At 38.8% G+C, this 18,619-nt stretch overlaps 2 protein-coding genes across 7 annotated transcripts in view; one reads left to right on the forward strand and one right to left on the reverse strand.

Annotated features, from left to right (window-relative positions):
• Positions 1–14,899, forward strand: part of FAM237B (family with sequence similarity 237 member B) — a 34,885-nt gene extending 19,986 nt beyond the window's left edge. The window contains exons 1-4 of one of the 4 annotated variants that reach the window (XR_014246443.1): positions 10,437–10,508; positions 11,727–12,120; positions 12,574–12,664; positions 14,389–14,899. Coding sequence is in view for 1 of the 4 variants with exons in the window: in XM_082398587.1 (XP_082254713.1) it covers positions 10,355–10,437; positions 11,727–12,120; positions 12,574–12,608 (512 nt within the window). In the remaining 3 variants the exon portion in view is untranslated. Of the gene's footprint in view, positions 1–10,354; positions 12,121–12,573 lie in introns of those variants that run through there. The other 3 variants (XR_014246442.1, XM_082398587.1, XR_014246444.1) reach the window with 3 other exon arrangements.
• The window catches only part of CFAP69 (cilia and flagella associated protein 69), a 70,575-nt gene continuing 65,138 nt past the window's right edge, over positions 13,183–18,619 (reverse strand). For all 3 annotated transcript variants that reach the window (XM_082398263.1, XM_082398264.1, XM_082398265.1), the window contains one exon: positions 13,183–18,204. In XM_082398263.1, the coding sequence (XP_082254389.1) occupies positions 18,034–18,204 (171 nt within the window). In that variant the 3' untranslated portion in view covers positions 13,183–18,033. The remainder of the gene's footprint in view (positions 18,205–18,619) is intronic.

Genomic DNA, 18,619 nt, shown 5'->3' on the forward strand with positions numbered 1-18,619 from the left:
CTTCCTATGTTTTCCCCTAAGAGTTTTATAGTGTCTGGTCTTACATTTAGGTCTCTAAATGTAATAACTCCATTTTGAGTTTATTTTTGTGTATGGTGTTAGGGAGTGTTCTAATTTCATTTTTTTACATGTAGCTGTCCAGTTTTCCCAGCACCACTTATTGAAGAGACTGTCTTTTCTCCATTGTATATCCTTGCCTCCTTTGTCATAGATTAGTTGACCATAGGTGTGTGGGTTTATCTCTGGGCTTTCTATCTTGTTCCATTGATTTATATTTCTGTTTTTGTGCCAGTACCATATTGTCTTGATTACTGCAGCTGTAGTATAGTCTGCAGTCAGGGAGTCTGATTCCTCCAGCTCCGCTTTTTTCCCTCAAGACTGCATTGCCTATTCGGGGTCTTTTCTGTCTCCATACAAATTTTAAGATTTTTTTTGTTCTAGTTCTGTAAAAAATGCCATTGGTAATTTGATAGGGATTGCATTGAATCTGTAGATTGCTTTGGGGAGTATAGTCGTTTTCACAACATTGATTCTTCCAATCTAAGAACATGGTACATCTCTCCATCTGTTTGTATCCTCTTTAATTTCTTTCATCAGTGTCTTATAGCTTTCTGCATACAGGTCTTTTGTCTCCTTAGGTAGGTTTATTCCTAGGTATTTTATTCTTTTTGTTGCAATGGTAAATGGGAGTGTTTCCTTAATTTCTCTTTCAGATTTTTCATCATTAGTATATAGGAATGCAAGAGATTTCTGTGCATTAATTTTGTACCCTGCAACTTTACCAAATTCATTGATTAGCTCTAGTAGTTTTCTGGTGGCATCTTTAGGATCTTCTATGTATAGTATCATGTCATCTGAAAACAGTGACAGTTTTACTTCTTCTTTTCCAATTTGTATTCCTTTTATTTCTTTTTCTTCTCTGATTGCTGTGGCTAGGACTTCCAAAACTCTGTTGAATAATAGTGGTGAGAGTGGACATCCTTGTCTTGTTCCTGATCTTAGAGGAAATGCTTTCAGTTTTTCACCATTGAGAATGATATTTGCTGTGGGTCTGTCATATATGGCCTTTATTGTGTTGAGGCAGGTTCCCTCTATGCCCACTTTCTGCACAGTTTTTATCATAAGTGGGTGTTGAATTTTGTCAAAAGCTTTTTCTGCATCTATTGAGATGATCATATGGTTTTTATTCTTCAAATTGTTAATATGGTGTTTCACAGTGATTTGCGTATATTGAAGAATCCTTGCATCCCTGGGATAAATCCCACTTGATCATGGTGTATGATCCTTTTAATGTGTTGTTGGATTCTGTTTGCTAGTATTTTGTTGAGGATTTTTGCATCTATATTCATCAGTGATATTGGCCTGTAATTTTCTTTTTTTGTAGTATCTTTGTCTGGTTTTGGTATCAGGGTGATGGTGGCCTCATAGAATGAGTTTGGGAGTGTTCCTTCCTCTGCAATTTTTTGGAAGAGTTTGAGAAGAATGGATGTTAGCTCTTCTCTAAATGTTTGATAGAATTCACCTGTGAAGCCATCTGGTCCTGGACTTTTGTTTCTTGGAAGATTTTTAATCACAGTTTCAATTTCATTACTTGTGATTGGTCCGTTCATATTTTCTATTTCTTCCTGGTTCAGTCTTGGAAGGTTATACCTTTCTAAGAATTTGTCCATTTCTTCCAGGTTGTCCATTTTATTGGCATAGAGTTGCTTGTAGTAGTCTCTCAGGATGCTTTGTATTTCTGCGGTGTCTGTTGTAGCTTCTCCTTTTTCATTTCTAATTTTATTGATTTGAGTCTTCTACCTGTTTTTCTTGATGAGTCTGGCTAATGGTTTATCAATTTTGTTTATCTTCTCAAAGAGCCAGCTTTTAGTTTTATTGATCTTTGCTATTGTTTTCTTTGTTTCTATTTCATTTATTTCTGCTCTGATCTTTATGATTTCTTTCCTTCTGCTAACTTTGGGTTTTGTTTGTTCTTCTTTCTCTAGTTCCTTTAGGTGTAAGGTTAATTGTTTATTTGAGATTTTTCTTGTTTCTTGAGGTAGGCTTGTATAGCTAAAAAATTCCCTCTTAGAACTGCTTTCGCTGCATCCCATAGGTTTTGGGTCGTCGTGTTTTCATTGTCATTTGTCTCTAGGTATTTTTTGATTTCCTCTTTGATTTCTTCAGTGATTGCTTGGTTATTTAGTAACGTATTGTTTAGCCTCCATGTGTTTGTGTTTTTTACATTTTTTTCCCTGTAATTGATTTCTAATCTCATAGCGTTGTGGTCAGAAAAGATGCTTGATATGATTTCATTTTCTTAAATTTACTGATGCTTGATTGGTGACCCAAGATGTGGTCTGTCCTGGAGAATGTTCCATGCACACTTGAGAAGAAAGTGTAATCTGCTGTTTTTGGATGGGATGTCCTGTAAATATCAATTAAATCTATCTGGTCTATTGTGTCATTTAAAGCTTGTTTTTCCTTATTAATTTTCTGTTTGGATGATCTGTCCATTGGTGTACGTGAGGTGTTAAAGTCCACCATTGTTATTATGTCACTGTCGATTTCCTCTTTTATAGCTGTTAGCAGTTGCCTTATGTATTGAGGTGCTCCTATGTTGGGTGCATATATATTTATAATTGGTATATCTTCTTCTTGGATTGATCCCTTGATCATTATGTAGTGTCCTTCCTTGTCTCTTGTAACATTCTTTATTTTAAAGTCTATTTTATCTTGTATGAGTATTGCTACTCCAGCTTTCTTTTGATTTCCATTTGCATGGAATATCTTTTTCCATCCCCTCACTTTCAGTCTGTATGTATCCCTAGGTCTGAAGTGGGTCTCTTGTAGACAGCATATATATGGGTCTTGTTTTTGTATCCATTCAACAAGCCTGTGTCTTTTGGTTGAAACATTTAATCCATTCACGTTTAAGGTAATTATCGATATGTATGTTCCTATGACCATTTTCTGAATTCGTAGGTCCTTTTCTTCTCTTGTGTTTCCCACTTAGAGAAGTTCCTTTAGCATTTGTTGTAGAGCTGGTTCGGTGGGGCTGGATTCTCTTATCTTTTGCTTGTCTGTAAGGCTTTTGATTTCTCCATCGAATCTGAATGAGATCCTTGCCGGGTAGAGTAATCTTGGTTGTATGTTCTTCCCTTTCATCACTTTAAGTATATCATGCCACTCCCTTCTGGCTTGTAGAGTTTCTGCTGAGAAATCAGCTGTTAACTTTATGGGAGTTCCCTTGTCTGTTATTTGTCGTTTTTCCCTTGCTGCTTTCAATAATTTTTCTTTGTCTTTAATTTTTGCCAATTTGATTACTATGTGTCTTGGCGTGTTTCTCCTTGGGTTTATCCTGTATGGGACTCTCTGTGCTCTCTGGACTTGGGTGTCTATTTTCTTTCCCATGTTAGGGAAGTTTTCGACCATAATCTCTTCAAATATTTTCTCGGGTCCTTTCTCTCTCTCTTCTCCTTCTGGGACCCCTATAATGCGAATGTTGTTGCATTTAATGTTGTCCCAGAGGTCTCTTAGGCTGTCTTCATTTCTTTTCATTCTTTTTTCTTTATTCTGTCCGCAGCAGTGAATTCCACCATTCTGTCTTCCAGGTCACTTATCCGTTCTTCTGCCTCAGTTATTCTGCTATTGATTCCTTCTAGTGTAGTTTTCATTTCAGTTATTGTATTGTTCATCTCTGTTTGTTTGTTCTTTAATTCTTCTAGGTCTTTGTTAAACATTTCTTGCATCTTCTCAATCTTGCCTGCATTCTTTTTCAAAGGTCCTGGATCATATTCACTATCATTATTCTGAATTCTTTTTCTGGAAGGTTGCCTATCTCCACTTCATTTAGTTGTTTTTCTGGGGTTTTGTCTTGTTCCTTCATCTGGTACATAGCCCTCTGCCTTTTCATCCTGTCTCTCTTTCTGTGAATGTGGTTTTTGTTCCACAGGCTGCAAGATTGTTGTTCTTCTTGCTTCTGCTGTATGCCCTCTGGTGGAGGAGGCTATCTAAGAGGCTTGTGCAAGTTTCCTAATGGGAGGGACTGGTGGTGGGTAGAGCTGCCTGTTGCTCTGGTGGGCAGAGCTCAGTAAACCTTTTAATCTGCTTGACTGCTAATGGGTGGGGCTGGGTTCCCTCCCTGTTGGTTGTTTGGCCTAAGGCGGCCCAACACTGGAACCTACCCAGGCTCTTTGGTGGGACTAATGGCGGACTCTGGGAGAGGTCACACCAAGGAGTACTTCCCAGAAGTTCTGCTGCCAGTATCCTTGTCCTCACAGTGAGACAGAGCCACCCCCCACCTTTGCAGGAGACCCTCCAACACTAGCAGGTAGGTCTGGTTCAGTCTCTCCTGGGGTCACTGCTCCTTCCCCTGGGTCCCGATGCGCACACTACTTTGTGTGTGCACTCCAAGAGTGGAGTCTCTGTTTCACCCAGTCCTGTTGAAGTCCTGCAGTGAAATCCCTCTAGCCTTCAAAGTCTGATTCTCTAGGAATTCCTCCTCCCGTTGCCGGACCCCCAGCTTTCGAAGCCTTACATGGGGCTCAGAACCTTCACTCCAGTGGGTGGACTTCTGTGGTATAATTGTTTTCCAGTTTGTGAGTCACCCACCCAGCAGTTATGAGATTTGATTTTATTGTGATTGCGCCCCTCCTACCATCTCATTGTGGCTTCTCCTTTGTCTTTGGATGTGGGGTGTCTTTACTGGTGAATTCCAGTGTCTTCCTGTCGATGATTGTTCAAAAGTTAGTTGTGATTCTGGTGTTCTCGCAAGAGGGAATGAGAGCACGTCCTTCTACTCCACCATCTTCAAAGATGATTTTAATAAAAATGATACATGGCATGGAAAACATAGTTGATATTACTTAGGGTTTGTTTTAGATAAAATGATAATTAGATGGATTAATTAACTTGACTTTAACCAACTGTTAAATCTAAGCTTCTACATGAATTTATCATGGCTATTTTTAAATGTACTATGTGCTTTTGAGTTTTACCACTGCACCTTCTTTTCGCCAAATGAAAAGTATTATTTCAAGACCAATTCTCCAAGTGTTTGACCTATAGCAGTCTTCTGATTCTTCAGCTGTATCCTCTGTCTTAGTCCATTCAGGATAACATAACAAAATACCAGAGACTGGGTAGCTTATAAACAACAGAAATTTATTTTTCACAGTTCTAAAGGCTAGAAGTCCAAGATCAGGGTGCCAGCATGGCTGGGTTTTAGTGAAGGCCCTTTTCTGGATTGCAGACTGCCTACTTCTTGCTGTGTCCTCACCTGGTAAAAGGGGCTGGGGATCCCTCTGGAGCCTCTTTTATAAAACACTGATCGCATTCAGGAGGGTTCCACCCTCATGACTTAAACACTTCCCACAGGCTCTACCTCCTAATACCATCACCTTTGGGGATTAGAATTTCAACATATAAATTTTGTGGAGGACACAAACATTCAGACCATAGCATCCTCCCTTTGGTTCTGTGACATCATACCACCCTGGAGCTTGTATAGGCTGATTGTTCTATCTCTTCTTCCTTCACTGATTCTGTCTGCAGTTCATGGACCCCTAAATTTGGACATAGTCTTCCATCTTCATCTCAACTTTCTTTTATCAATGTATACTCTCATAGCAGCAGTAATTTTTTTTTTTTTTTTTTTATAAATTTATTTATTTATTTGTTTTTGGCTGTGTTGGGTCTTCGTTTCTGTGTGAGGGCTTTCTCCAGTTCTGGCAAGCGGGGGCCACTCTTCATCGCGGCGCGCGGGCCTCTCACTGCCGCGGCCTCTCCCATTGCGGAGCACAGGCTCCAGACGCGCAGGCTCAGTAGTTGTGGCTCACGGGCCCAGCCGCTCTGCAGCATGTGGGATCTTCCCAGACCAGGGCTCGAACCCATGTGCCCGGCATTGGCAGGCAGATTCTCAACCACTGCGCCACTAGGGAAGCCCCAGCAGCAGTAATTTTCTATCAAAACAGAGACCTTTCAACTTATAGTTCTAGCTAAATTTTAGATACTCCAGAAGATCCAGAATCAAATCTAATGCAACACATCCTGAATCATATTTATCCTCCCCACTAATCTCCCTTTCCATTTTTCATATTGTCATTGTCACCCCCCTAAGGATGCATGCCAAAAATGTTAGTTCTCTTTTCTTTCCATCCCATATCAATATGACCAGTCACCAAGCTTTGTCTTTATGTATTTGAAATATGTCTTGTCACTATCCTAGAAGTTTTAACATGCATTATTTGACAGTAGAAAAGAATATACCTAACGCATATTTGTTGGCAACTGTAATCATAAAGACTAGTAAATTTACCATCCATAGAAGCTCTCTGTGCATTCTTCTACATCTCATTCCCTCAAACGTAACCACTCTCCTGAATTTTGTGTTAATCACTTCCTTACCATTAAAATTACATTATCATATATACGTATTTATAGAGAACATGTGGTTTCATTTTGCTTGTCTTTGAAATTTATAAAAATGGTATCTTCTGCAATTTGCTTTTTTCATCTATAATGCATATAGCTGTAGTCTATTCATTTTCACTGCCGAATTACATCCCATTTTGTGAATGTACCATGGTTAATTTATCTATTCTCCTGTTAAACATTAGGTCATTATGATTGTTCCATGTTTCTTGCTTTTATGAAGAGTGCTACTATGAACATTCCATTATAGTGTATGTCTCTTAGTGCCCATGTACAAGAGTTTCTTCAAGATCTTTCCTGGGAGTAAAAAGATTTATTGCAGACTGTGTGCTTGTTCAGAGTCACAAGATAGTACCAATTTGTGCTCTAGACTAATTGAACCAATTTACACTCCTAGCACTGTGTAAGAGTCCCTATTGTTTCATGTGATGGTTAAGTATATATGTCAACTTGAGTGGGCCATGGAGTACCCAGATATTTGGTTAAATAGTATTTCTGGGTACGTCTGTGATGGTACTTTTGGATGAGATTAGCATTTGAATTAGCAGACTGAACGAAGATGGCCCTCCCATTGCTTTCTCTGCCTGACTGTTGAGCTGGGACGTTGGTCTTCTCTTTAACTTAGACTGAGATTTACATCATTGGCTCTCCTGGTTCTCAGGCCTTTGAACTTAGACTGGAACTACACCACCAGATTTCCTGGGTCACGAGCTTGCAGACAGCAGATCATGGGACTTCCCAGCCTCCATAATCATGTGAGCTAATTCCTTATACTAAATCAGTCTCTCTCTCTCTCTCCCTCTATTTATTTAACCCATGTTTCTCTAGATAACCCTGACTAATACCCTTCATATGCTCACCAACACTTGATTTTGCTAGACTTCTTAATTTTTGACGACCTGATGGGTGTGAGTTCATATCTTATTATGGTCTTTCACTATTTGTGCTTCCTTGCTTGCAATGAGGTTATGAATATACTTATTCAATCATTCATTATTTATGTTTCCTTATTTATGAAATGCCCCTCTAAGCCTTTTGCCTAGTTTTCTCTTGTGGTATTTGTCTTTTTCTTGTTGATTCCTTGGAAGATTCTTATATCTTGGATCCTAATTCTAATCCATTTGTGGTTATATGTGCTGTAAATATCTTCTCCCAGATTATACTTATCTTTTATCTTTATTTATGGTGTCTTGTGATTAACAGATTTAATTTTAATGTAGTCAAATGTATTAATTTTTCTTTTATGCTTAGCACTACTTGTATTTTGTGTAAGAAATGCTTGCCAGCCTCAAGATCAGAAAGATATTCTGAATTTCTTCTTAAAAGTTGTAATGCTTTGCTTTTCACATTTAAATTCTTAATCTACTTGGGATTGATTTTTGTGATTGTATGAGGTAGGAATCTACTTTTTTTTTGGCCACACTGCAGGATCTTAGTTCCCCAACCAGGGATCGAATCTGAGCCCTTGGCAGTGAAAGCACAGAGTCCTAACCACTGGACCGCCAGGGGATTCCCAGGAATCCTTTTTTTTTTTTTTTTTTTTTTTCCTCTGTATGGATAACCAATCATCTTAGCCTCAATTAGTGAAAAAGACACTGTTGCCTTACAGATCTGCAATGCTGGTTCTGTCACATATAAGTCTCTATAAATGTGTAGGTCTGTTTTTAGGCTCTCTAATCTACTCAGTTGGTTAATTTCTCTTTTCCTGAGCCAATGACATCCTGTTTAATTACCAGTGAGTCCCCTTTCCTTATTGTTGTTCTTTAGGAAAAGCTTAGCTATTTTGGATCTTTGCTCTACCATATACCTTTTAGAATAACTTTTCATTAACCCTGGTATGATTTTGGTTGAAAATTTGTATATTATTTTGGGAAGATAGATATCTTTAGACCACATATTAGCATTCTTTTTGTTGAAATTTTCTTTAATGCCTTTCAAGAAAAAAATTCTCCATAAAGGATTTAATGTCCTCATTGAATTTATTTCTAGATATCTTATATTTTTTGTTATTATAAATAACATCTCTTTTCTAATTTATATTGTTTGTTACTCAGATATAGAGATGCAGTGGATATTTTAGATTGAGCTTATATCCAGACACCTTACAAAACCTTACAATACTCTTGTTAAATAGTTTGTCTGTGGGTATAATTTATTATTTAAAAAAACAAACACATATATAGCATTCTTACTATTTGTAGGCACTATTCCAAACACTTCACAAATATTTATTTAATTATCTCAACATCCCTATGAAACAGGTTTATTTTTTAATCCCCATTTTACAGATAAGGAAACTAAGTCACAAAGAGATTAAGTAACTGCCCAAAGTCACAAATTTTCATTTGAACCTAGAAGGCAGGATTTAAATCCAGGCAGTTGATCCCTAAGCTCCATGCTAAACCAATAGCTTTGCTGCCTCTCCACTAGACTGAAAAGTTCTGTTTCTTCCTTTCTAATCCTTATCTTCCCTCCTCCTTTTTTTTTTTTTTAACCTTTCTTTGAGGGTATTCTTTTGAATGTTAACAAAGATAATCCTTGTCTTGTTATTAATTTAAAAGAGAATACTTTTATTTATTTATTTATTTTTAACATCTTTATTGGAGTATAATTGCTTTACAAAGGTGTGTTAGTTTGGGCTTTATAACAAAGTGAATCAGTTATACATATACATATGTTCCCATATCTCTTCCCTCTTGCGTCTCCCTCCCTCCCACCCTCCCTATCCCACCCCTCTAGGTGGTCACAAAGCACTGAGCTGATCTCCCTGTGCTATGCTGCTTCCCACTAACTATCTATTTTACGTTTGGTAGTGTATATATGTCCATGCCACTCTCTCACTTTGTCACAGCTTACCCTTCCCCCTCCGCATATCCTCAAGTCCATTCTCTAGTAGGTCTGTGTCTTTATTCCCATCTTGCCCCTAGGTTCTTCAGGACCATTTTTTTTTTTTTTTTTTTTAGATTCCATATATATGTGTTAGCATACGGTATTTGTTTTTCTCTTTCTGACTTACTTCACTCTGTATGACAGACTCTAGGTCCATCTACCTCACTACAGATAACTCAATTTTGTTTCTTTTTATGGCTGAGTAATAGTCCATTGTATATATGTGCCACATGTTCTCTATCCATTCATCTGTTGATGGACACTTAGGTTGCTTCCATATCCTGGCTATTGTAAATAGAGCTGCAATGAACATTTTGGTACATGAATCTAAAAGAGAATACTTTTAATGATTTACCATAGAAAGATGCTTGCTGTAGGGTTTTGGTGGATAACATTTAAGAGGTTAAGGAAATTCCCTTCTATTCTTAGTTTACTAAGAGTTTTTTTTTATTGTTTTTTATCTTGAATGGGTGTTGCATTTAATCAAATGGTTTCTCTCTTCAATTTGTTTTTGTGGTGAATCCACTAATTGATTTTCATATGTTGATCTTTGCATCCCTGGGATAATCCCAGCTTGATACTGATGTGTATTTTCCTAAATCCTGCTGAATTTGGTTTGATAATATTTTGTTTAGGATCTTTCATCTATCATCATTAGTGAGATACTCTTGTGACTTTACTCTTTTTCACACTGTCCTTGTTCCTGTGTCTCGGACTGGGGAGGCGGGCAAGGTGAGGGCGGGGCCTTGAGAGCGGCCACACACTCTGCCCCCTCACTCAGTCTCTAGAAAGGGAGCGTGGTTCGGGCTGCAGGGCTGACTCCGAGGCCCCAGCGGCGGCAGCAGATTCCGCAGCGCCGCTCTCGGGGAGCCTGAGCCGCTTGGCTCCGGAGCGCGGTGTGGCCGCGCGGTTCCCTAGGGCGAGTTCAGGGCGCCCGGGGAGCCCTGGCGGCAGGTCGCAGAGCACCGCTTCCGCCTGTCACCAGCCTGCAGGGGTGGGTTCGGCTGGGCAGGGGGTGGGAGTCCGCTCAGAGACCTTTTGTCCCTTCCAGTCAGGAGCCGCCCTCGTCCCTCGAGGGAGCGCAGCGCACGCAGGACATCGCACCCGGACGCTCGCCTCCGCTGCCTAAGAGAGGTACCATTCCCCGCGGGCTCCCTATCCGCATCCAGGTGACCCGACCCGGGAGGAGCGCCCTGGTCCCGAGGGTAACCTGAAATTCTTGGGGAATAAAATTCTCTGGCCCCACTCAGTCCTTTTGGCCACTGTCAGCTCTGTTTGGGAAACCTGCACAATTTTCCACAACGTGAAACGACCCGAATAACCTAAGTTTAAATTTGTTTCGTTGGGTTTGTCTCTTTAACCTAACTTCTTTTTTTGGGGGTGGGGGGGTGGGGGGGAGTGGAAGACGGCGGTTTACGGGGAAGAAGGTGAGTACCGTCTTCCGGATCTGTCCTCGCCGCTCCACTCCTCCGACCTGGCTGTCAAGGTTGTGTCAGGGACATTTCCAATGCCAGCCTGGAATGGTAGGGCCATTCAAAGCGAATTTAGACCTTGACTTCACCTATACGCTTCAGGCCGATTTACTGAGCAATCAGTTTTCAGGGAAACTTGTGCAAAGAATCGTGAGAAATACCAAGATTTTACTGAATGTTATTGGTGCTGCACCATGTCATATTGGCTTATATCACTTTTATTGTCTTCGTGCTCCTTTGTGTATGTATGTTAATCTTCTCTAACCAGCTCCTGAACAACCTGGGAAAAGCCAGGGATCCACCAGATATCAGTGCATAACGAATATTTTTTCAATGAATAAATTTCATCAGTAACTTTGAAACCCAAAATGGTGCTTGAGCATCCAACGCTTGATAGATTGGAAAGCGTCAATTTAAAAAAACCACACACACCTTTTTTTATGGTTACCTGTAGAAAGGGCTGCATTTTGATCCTCTTGGTTGAAATGTATTGTGGTAGGAGTCTTGGATAGGGAGACAGGAGACTTGAGAACTTGCTGAATCGTATCACTGAGAATTTTTCTAATCTGTAAAAGTAGAAGGTTGGAACACATGCTTTTTAGAGTTTCTTTCAGTTCCAAAGGTCTTTGATGAAATGAATCTATCACAACTTCATAAACATGTGTTGGATTTCAGTGGCTCCTGAAGACTGTTTATCAGAATGTTGGTAAAGCTGTTGTTATATCCTTTCGAAGGAAAGTCTGAGAGTCAGCAACTTAGAGGAAAACCAATAAATACATAGTAGGCAAATTTGGCTTGATCAAAACCAAATACATAAGTATTTATAATTTTTTAGGTTTGATCAAAACCAAATACATAAGTAGTTATAATTTTTTAGGTTTAAACAGATCATCAAGTAATTGAATAATTTTAAGTTAAAAATATATCCCTTCATTTTTTTTTTCTGTATAGAATATGGTTTTTGCCACAAGAAGATGGTTCTACCTGCCGCTGGGCTGCATGATGCTGATAAATCTGATTAATGCGGATTTTGAATTTCAAAAGGGGGTGCTTGCCAGCAACAGCCCAGGGATCATGGAAGACATTGATCTCCAGTGCTGGAATGCTTGCTCTTTGACACTGATAGATCTCAAGGAAATCAAGATAGAGCACACTGTGGATTCTTTCTGGAATTTCATGTTGTTCCTGCAAAAATCCCAGCGGCTTAGACATTATAATGTCTTCTTAAGCATAGCTCAGGATTTCTGGGACATGTATGTAGACTGCTTGCTTTCAAGATCCCATGGAATGGGCAGAAGACAGGTGATGCCTCCCAAGTATAATTTTCCACAGAAGATAACAGGAGGTAATTTAAATGTGTACTTAAGAGAATAGCAGTTTAGTTTTCTTAAAAATTCAATATTTAATCTTTCTGATTTTTAAAGTTTATCTAATAAGCTAGCAAATTTGCCATATTTTTTCCTAATATGATCAGCTTTGATTTTCATTTTTACTGATTTTATATTATTTAGAAACCACAGGAGCTCTGATGTGCAAATACTAGATTCTAAATGATCGTGGAATGATATATTTTTGTAGATCATTAAATTATCATCTTATTTTTTTCCCCATGAGTTGTTCATAAGAAAGCCATTTAGCCCTGTAATTATTCATATTACATTTGTTGAAAAAATTTTTAAACATCAACATGTATTTAGGCTTTTGAAATTAATTTTTTCAATAGGGTTGTTTAAAGGGAGGGAATCTTAAGAGTCATATTAGAACAAATGTTAACAATTTTTCCTCTCTAACCTTACAGGACTGGATTTTACAAAACATGAGTTTTACATTTAAGAGAACACAGAAAATACCTCAAGCAAGATGACACCAACCTGAAAACTTAACCCTGTGTCAGTATTTATGAGCTCGAATATTTCCTGTAGCATTTATCAAAATTATTTCTAATTCTTTAATATTGATGAAGATAGATTGTATTTTTGTTGATATGTAATTGTTTTATGGCTATTGAATTATCATTTCCATATTTTGGGGTATTTTGTCAATAATTTTTTATTTAGAAGGCATCTTTGTAAAGCCTCTTTTTTTTTTTAAAGAAAAAACCACTTAAATGCAAATACAACATATTTTTTAATACAACAATCAATGCAGTAAAATTGTAACCAGTTTTATCAGGTATCTTATACATAATTTTGACTTTAAAACTGTGCCAAAACTAATGCCAGTATTATCCTAAAAAGTAATATTTAATCTTGATGTAGTATACTGTGTGGCTTCTGATATATGTATCTCATCACCAAGCTATCTTATATATTATTTTTCTATGCATTAAGGCCTAAAATTTTGTTTTATGTTCTCATTTTTATAGTCCTCATTTTAAAAAAGGAATAACAAGCAGAAAGGCAGTTAATTTTATTTTTTATTTTATTATAAATTTATTTATTTATTTATTTTTGGCTGTGTTGGGTCTTCGTTGCTGCATGCGTGCTCTCTAGTTGCAGCAAGCGGGGCCTACTCTTCGCTGCAGTGCGAGGGCTTCTCATTGCAGTGGCTTCTCTTGTGGCAGAGGACAGGCTCTAGGCGCACGGGCTTCAGTAGTGGTGGCACGAGGGCTCTAGAGTGCAGGCTCAGTAGTTGTGGCGCATGGGCTTAGTTGCTCCGCGGCGTGTGGAATCTTCCCAGACCGGGCTCAAACCCACGTCCCCTGCATTGGCAGGCGGATTCTTTAACCACTGCGCCACCAGGGAAGTCCCCATCTTAAGCCTTTTTGATGGTACTTAGATATAATGTTCTGTTAAATCCCCCCAGTTTGGGGCACAAATCATGTCATTTGTATATAGCAAATTGTATTCTTTTTTCATCATTTACTTATTCATTCAAAAAAATTCATTGAGCTTGGAGGTACACTGCTGAGCAATCGAGACACAGTTCTTGACTCCCAGAGTTGTCATTGCTGTGGGACAAAGATGCAGCAGGAAATAATATAATTCAAAAGCACTTTTATGATGTCAAAATATGGTGTTTTTTCCAAGAAAGAGAAATTGTAGCCAACATAGGGTTGAGTGGGGAACAATATGTATTTCTCTTTTGCCCGATTCAAAATCATCAGACGAGATCAGACAGATCATCCGAAAAGAAAACCCCACAACCCACCAATTCTTGCAGTGGTATTATGGTAAAGACTCAGTCAGTTTCGCAGCTTTGGTTTTATGCTGAACTCATATAGCTTAACTCATAACCAGTTGTTTTCCAGAGCACTGAAAGCTGAAAAAAGACAGCAAAACATCTAATATTGCTCCCAAAATATTTCTTCATGAGGTGATACAATGGATAAAAATTGAGCATCTATGCTTAAAGTTCCTCTGCTCTTCCTATAGAATTTTTTTTCTTTAAATAAACTTTTTACTTTAGAATAGTTTTAAGTTTGCAAAAAGTTGCAAGGCTAGTGCAAAGACTTCTTGTATATGCCTCACCCATTTTTTCTTATTGTTAACATCTTACGTTAAGTCGTATGTTTGTCATAACTAATGAACCAATACTGATACGTTTTTAATTAAACTTCATATTTAATTTGAATTTCACTAGTTTTTCCGCTTATGTCCTTTTTCTGTTCCAGGATCCCATCCAGGACACCACTTACAATGAGTTGTCATGTCTTCTTAGGCTCTAAGAAGATGTTTTTGATGACCTTGACACTTCACGATGCTGGTCAGGTGTATTGCAGAATGTCCCTCAATTTGGGTTTGCCTAATGTTTTTCTCATGGTTAGACTGGGGTTATAGGTTTTTTGGGGTGAAAATTACAGGAGTAAAGCACTGTTCTCAGCACTTCCTATCAAGGGTACATGCTGTCAACATGACATAACACAGATGGCGTTTAACCCTGGCTGAGGTAGCATCTGCCAGGTTTCTTGGCTGTAAAGTTACTTTCCCTTCTCTTTCTATGTTGTATTCTTTGGAAGCAAGGCACTAAGCATTACCCACACTTTAGGGAATGGGGAGTTATGTTCCATCTCCTTTAAAAGGAAATATCTACAAAAATTAAAATAAATACAAGCGATTATGAAACATGGTTGCCAGTGAAACTAATGTAAGCTCAGGCTATGTTGGCAGAAGGTGTGTAAAAATGAGAGGGGCTAGTTTCATTATACCCTCCGTGTGTCCTGTTACACCTGTAAATTGTTGTTCGGTTCTGTTGGTCTCAGTATAGAGGAATAATCACAAACTGTAGCACTTCAGAAAGGGCTGGCCAGATTCATGGTCTGGAATGATTAAATAAACTGGATATTTGACCCAGAAAGACTGAGGGTGAACATTATAGTTTTTTCCTGTGGTATGAAATGTACCCTGTGTTCCAGAAGGCAGACTGAGGACCAGATGAACAAAAGTTGTTCACCTCATTATTCACTGGTTTTCATCCAATATGAGCAAGCACTGGCTAACAGGGTCTAATCATGGAATGAACTCCTCCCTCATGTGGTAAAAATCTCATTACCGAGGAGTGTTGAAGCCACTTTCATCTGTGCTCACTCAACTCCGTTTTTATTTTCTTGACTTTCTTTTCATGTAGTTTATTAGCAGAAGTCTGGGAGGTGAAATTTTGTATCAGTTGACTCATGGAAGGAAATATACTGTCCACCTTTCAGCCAGGCTGGATGGGAGAGGCACCAATCCCCTAGGGCTCAGAAGTGGTATGGTGGGAGCACAGGATGTGAGGAGAGATGGAGACGTGTTAGAATTAGTGACCCTGTCAGACAGAGGGACTGATTTCACTGGCTCGCTGCCGGGTGGCTGGAATTATAATATGCGAACTTTGGGTATAGTCTGTCTACCAAGTGCAAGTGTCTGGATTAAGCAACCTTACTACCCTCCATCTGTGTACATTTCTTCCTCTGTTAAATGGCTGCTAGGTAATAACCTGCCCTATTTTACCTTTCCTCTTCCTGATGGGTAAGATCTACAACAGCAGGGAGAAGTTCTACAGAACTCACAGATTATTTTGATTGCAGTCAGTCCTAATCAATCTGGAGATACCAAGTAGTACTAAATACAAAAAATAATGTTCAGCCAAGAAATATCAATTCTATTTCTACCCACTGGTTATATTAATGTAATAGTATTTATGCCTCATTTTAGAGAAAGTCTGTCACTGTTATGAAGCACATATATTTGAACTACTTTAACATGTCCATGTTTAGCATTCCCTGTATAGTATTTTGTTGGCTGAACCTTCCCTTTGAGCTCAGGACTTTGCTGCCTTTGCAGAAGTTGAGGGGAAGGTTGCCAGGAGCTGAGGCCACCATCACACTAATTCAATAATTTATTTACTGAGGTGTTGGTTACAATAATGAATGAGATGTGGTTTCTATCTTGTCTTTAGGGAGCTTAGAGTCTGAGGAAGGAACTTATAGTCTACAAAATGGAGTAAACATTCATTGCTTTTAGCCATGGACACTTCATCTCGATTCTATGTGTATCTGAGATGTTCCTGAATGTGTATCTGGTGCTTTTTGTATGGGCATCTCATCGTTGCATGTTCCTACCCACACCCATTCTTGTGTCTCAGTAACTCCCCTTTACATGGAACCTTTGTGCTTAGGGCTGCCTGTGAAGAAGAGGAACAAATTATGCTGTCTGCTATCTTCTTGGGGGTGGTGGTAATAGAGAAAGGGATTCAAGAGAGCACAAAGCTCACTGATAAGCTGATGCATATTATGTACTCCTGTGAGCCACAAGGAGAATGGGCAGCTGGGCCAGGGTGAGAGGCTGCTGGTAACTCATTCTAATTAGAACAATAACAACAATTGTAATTTCTCCTCTCATGGCAGATGCTACTATCCTCACAGACAGAATAATGAAAAATTCCTGGAGGAATGTGAATTGGGGGAGGAGGAGTAAGGGGAAGAGGGAGGAGAAAGTAAGAGAAGGTGGGCCCAGTGGGGTGTTGGAGCCGTCTTTTATCTGATAATGAAAGTGGATTCTATGCGTGTCTTCCCAACTCTGCATTCAGTAGCACCATGTTGGTAGCTTGAAACTGGTCATAGTGGGATTGGCAAACACTACAAATAAGGGTTTTTTCCCCTTGCAGAGCTGGTTGTTATACATTTAACCAGTACACTGCTGTGTGCACCCTATGGGCCTAGAGTCTAGACTCAAATTCCAGTATATTTTCCTTTCTGAGAAAACAGATTCTTGTCTCTCCCAGCCCTGGACATGAACTCAATTTTGCAGCTTCCTGAGTGGAGAAGGGGGTTGACGGAAGTGGAGACAGGCTGTGGAAACCGCATAATGCCATACAGGGACACAGACATCTAGCATTGCTCTACATCTAGCATTAAGGCATCTACCTCCTATTTGGCAAGATACCTCCCACCACCAAAAGAATTTCTCCCTACTCCCCCTTTTCCTTCCCCATTAAGGAAGAGATGTAGCATTAGAATTTGTTTATATATTAAGAGTTAAAACATGTTTATTTTAGTTTTATTGTTTAGCTTATGAATAACATTTGCTTTTTATAGGAGAGAGAACTTATTTTACTTTGACCAACATATTTGTTGCAAATGTTTTTGCTGCCCAGTATTTATATATACTTATAATAACATATTTATAATATCCTGATTCCCTACTCCATCCATATGCTTTGGATGGGATTGGCTTCCTTCTGTCTCTGGGTATAGGCAGTTCTCAGATCTGGCCAAAGTCATGATGAATGGTTCAGGAGTGGGCATATGGCCAATCAGGGGTCCCAAGATGCAGAGACAGTTGCAGAGACTGTTGAGAGATAGGCATGCACTCTTTTCTACTGGATATCAACCTGGGAGAATATAATTCAGGAGCTGCTAGGGAAGGAGAAGATCCTACTCACAGAGTTTCAGTTCCTAGATCCAACAATGCCTGTAGTTTTAATTAGTCCTAGATTTGATAGCCCCAGAGCCTGTAAAAGTTGGGTTTTCTTCTTTTTGTTTTGTTTTGTTTTTTGGCTTAAACCAGTTGGAGTAGTTCACATCAATTGAAAGAGTCAACTGATACAACATGTTTTACAGTTTTCAGTTAAGAGAATTGTAATCTTTAGAAAGAAATTGATAACAACTCTTCTCACAGTATGTGTTGATATTTTCAATAAAAATACATTATATGTGCTTTTATTTTAATAGTATTTTACTAAAATATTTATTCTAAAATATTTGCTTTACATTTATATATACAGATATTTAACTAAAAAATTATAAGCAGAATTTATTTCAAAAAGTCTCCAGAGTATTTTATGTAGGAACGCTCTTCTCTGGCTCATTCACAGTTTTTACTGCTTTTACTCTCTGTAAGGCTCCTCCTCGAATAGGAAGTTTTTTAAGAGCAATATCTGTATCAGCCAGAGGTCCTCCCACTAATCGGGCAGGAGTGCTTTCCACTGTTACGACCCCACCAGAGGGCACCTAAAAAAAGCAAAAGTAAATATTTACGAGTCCATTTACAAAATTTTTCACTAAGAGGAAAACCCATTCATCCTTCAGCTAACTTTGGAAGAGACACAAAATGTACATAGTAACTAGGAGACAGCATGGACTAATGGAAAAATAAGGGCCTTGGAGCCTTTGCAATCAGGGCGAAATTATGTCCAGAAGAGGACACCAGGAACACTGGAATATGGCATGGATCTATTTGCCAGGCAAAGGAGGCACTGCACACTTTCTGTCAAAGAGATGTAGAGATATATTTTGACTAGTGTTTATAGCAGTTTCTTGGGAATCCTGGAGGGCTGGATCTGGTCTAAACCAGAACTAGGCAAGGGTAGAGATAAATATGCCTTAACTATTTGATATTTGAACAGCAAAAAGAAAAAATATGAGA

This window comes from Balaenoptera borealis (genome assembly GCF_965194805.1).
Source record: "Balaenoptera borealis genome assembly, chromosome: 7".
Lineage (NCBI taxonomy): Eukaryota > Metazoa > Chordata > Mammalia > Artiodactyla > Balaenopteridae > Balaenoptera > Balaenoptera borealis.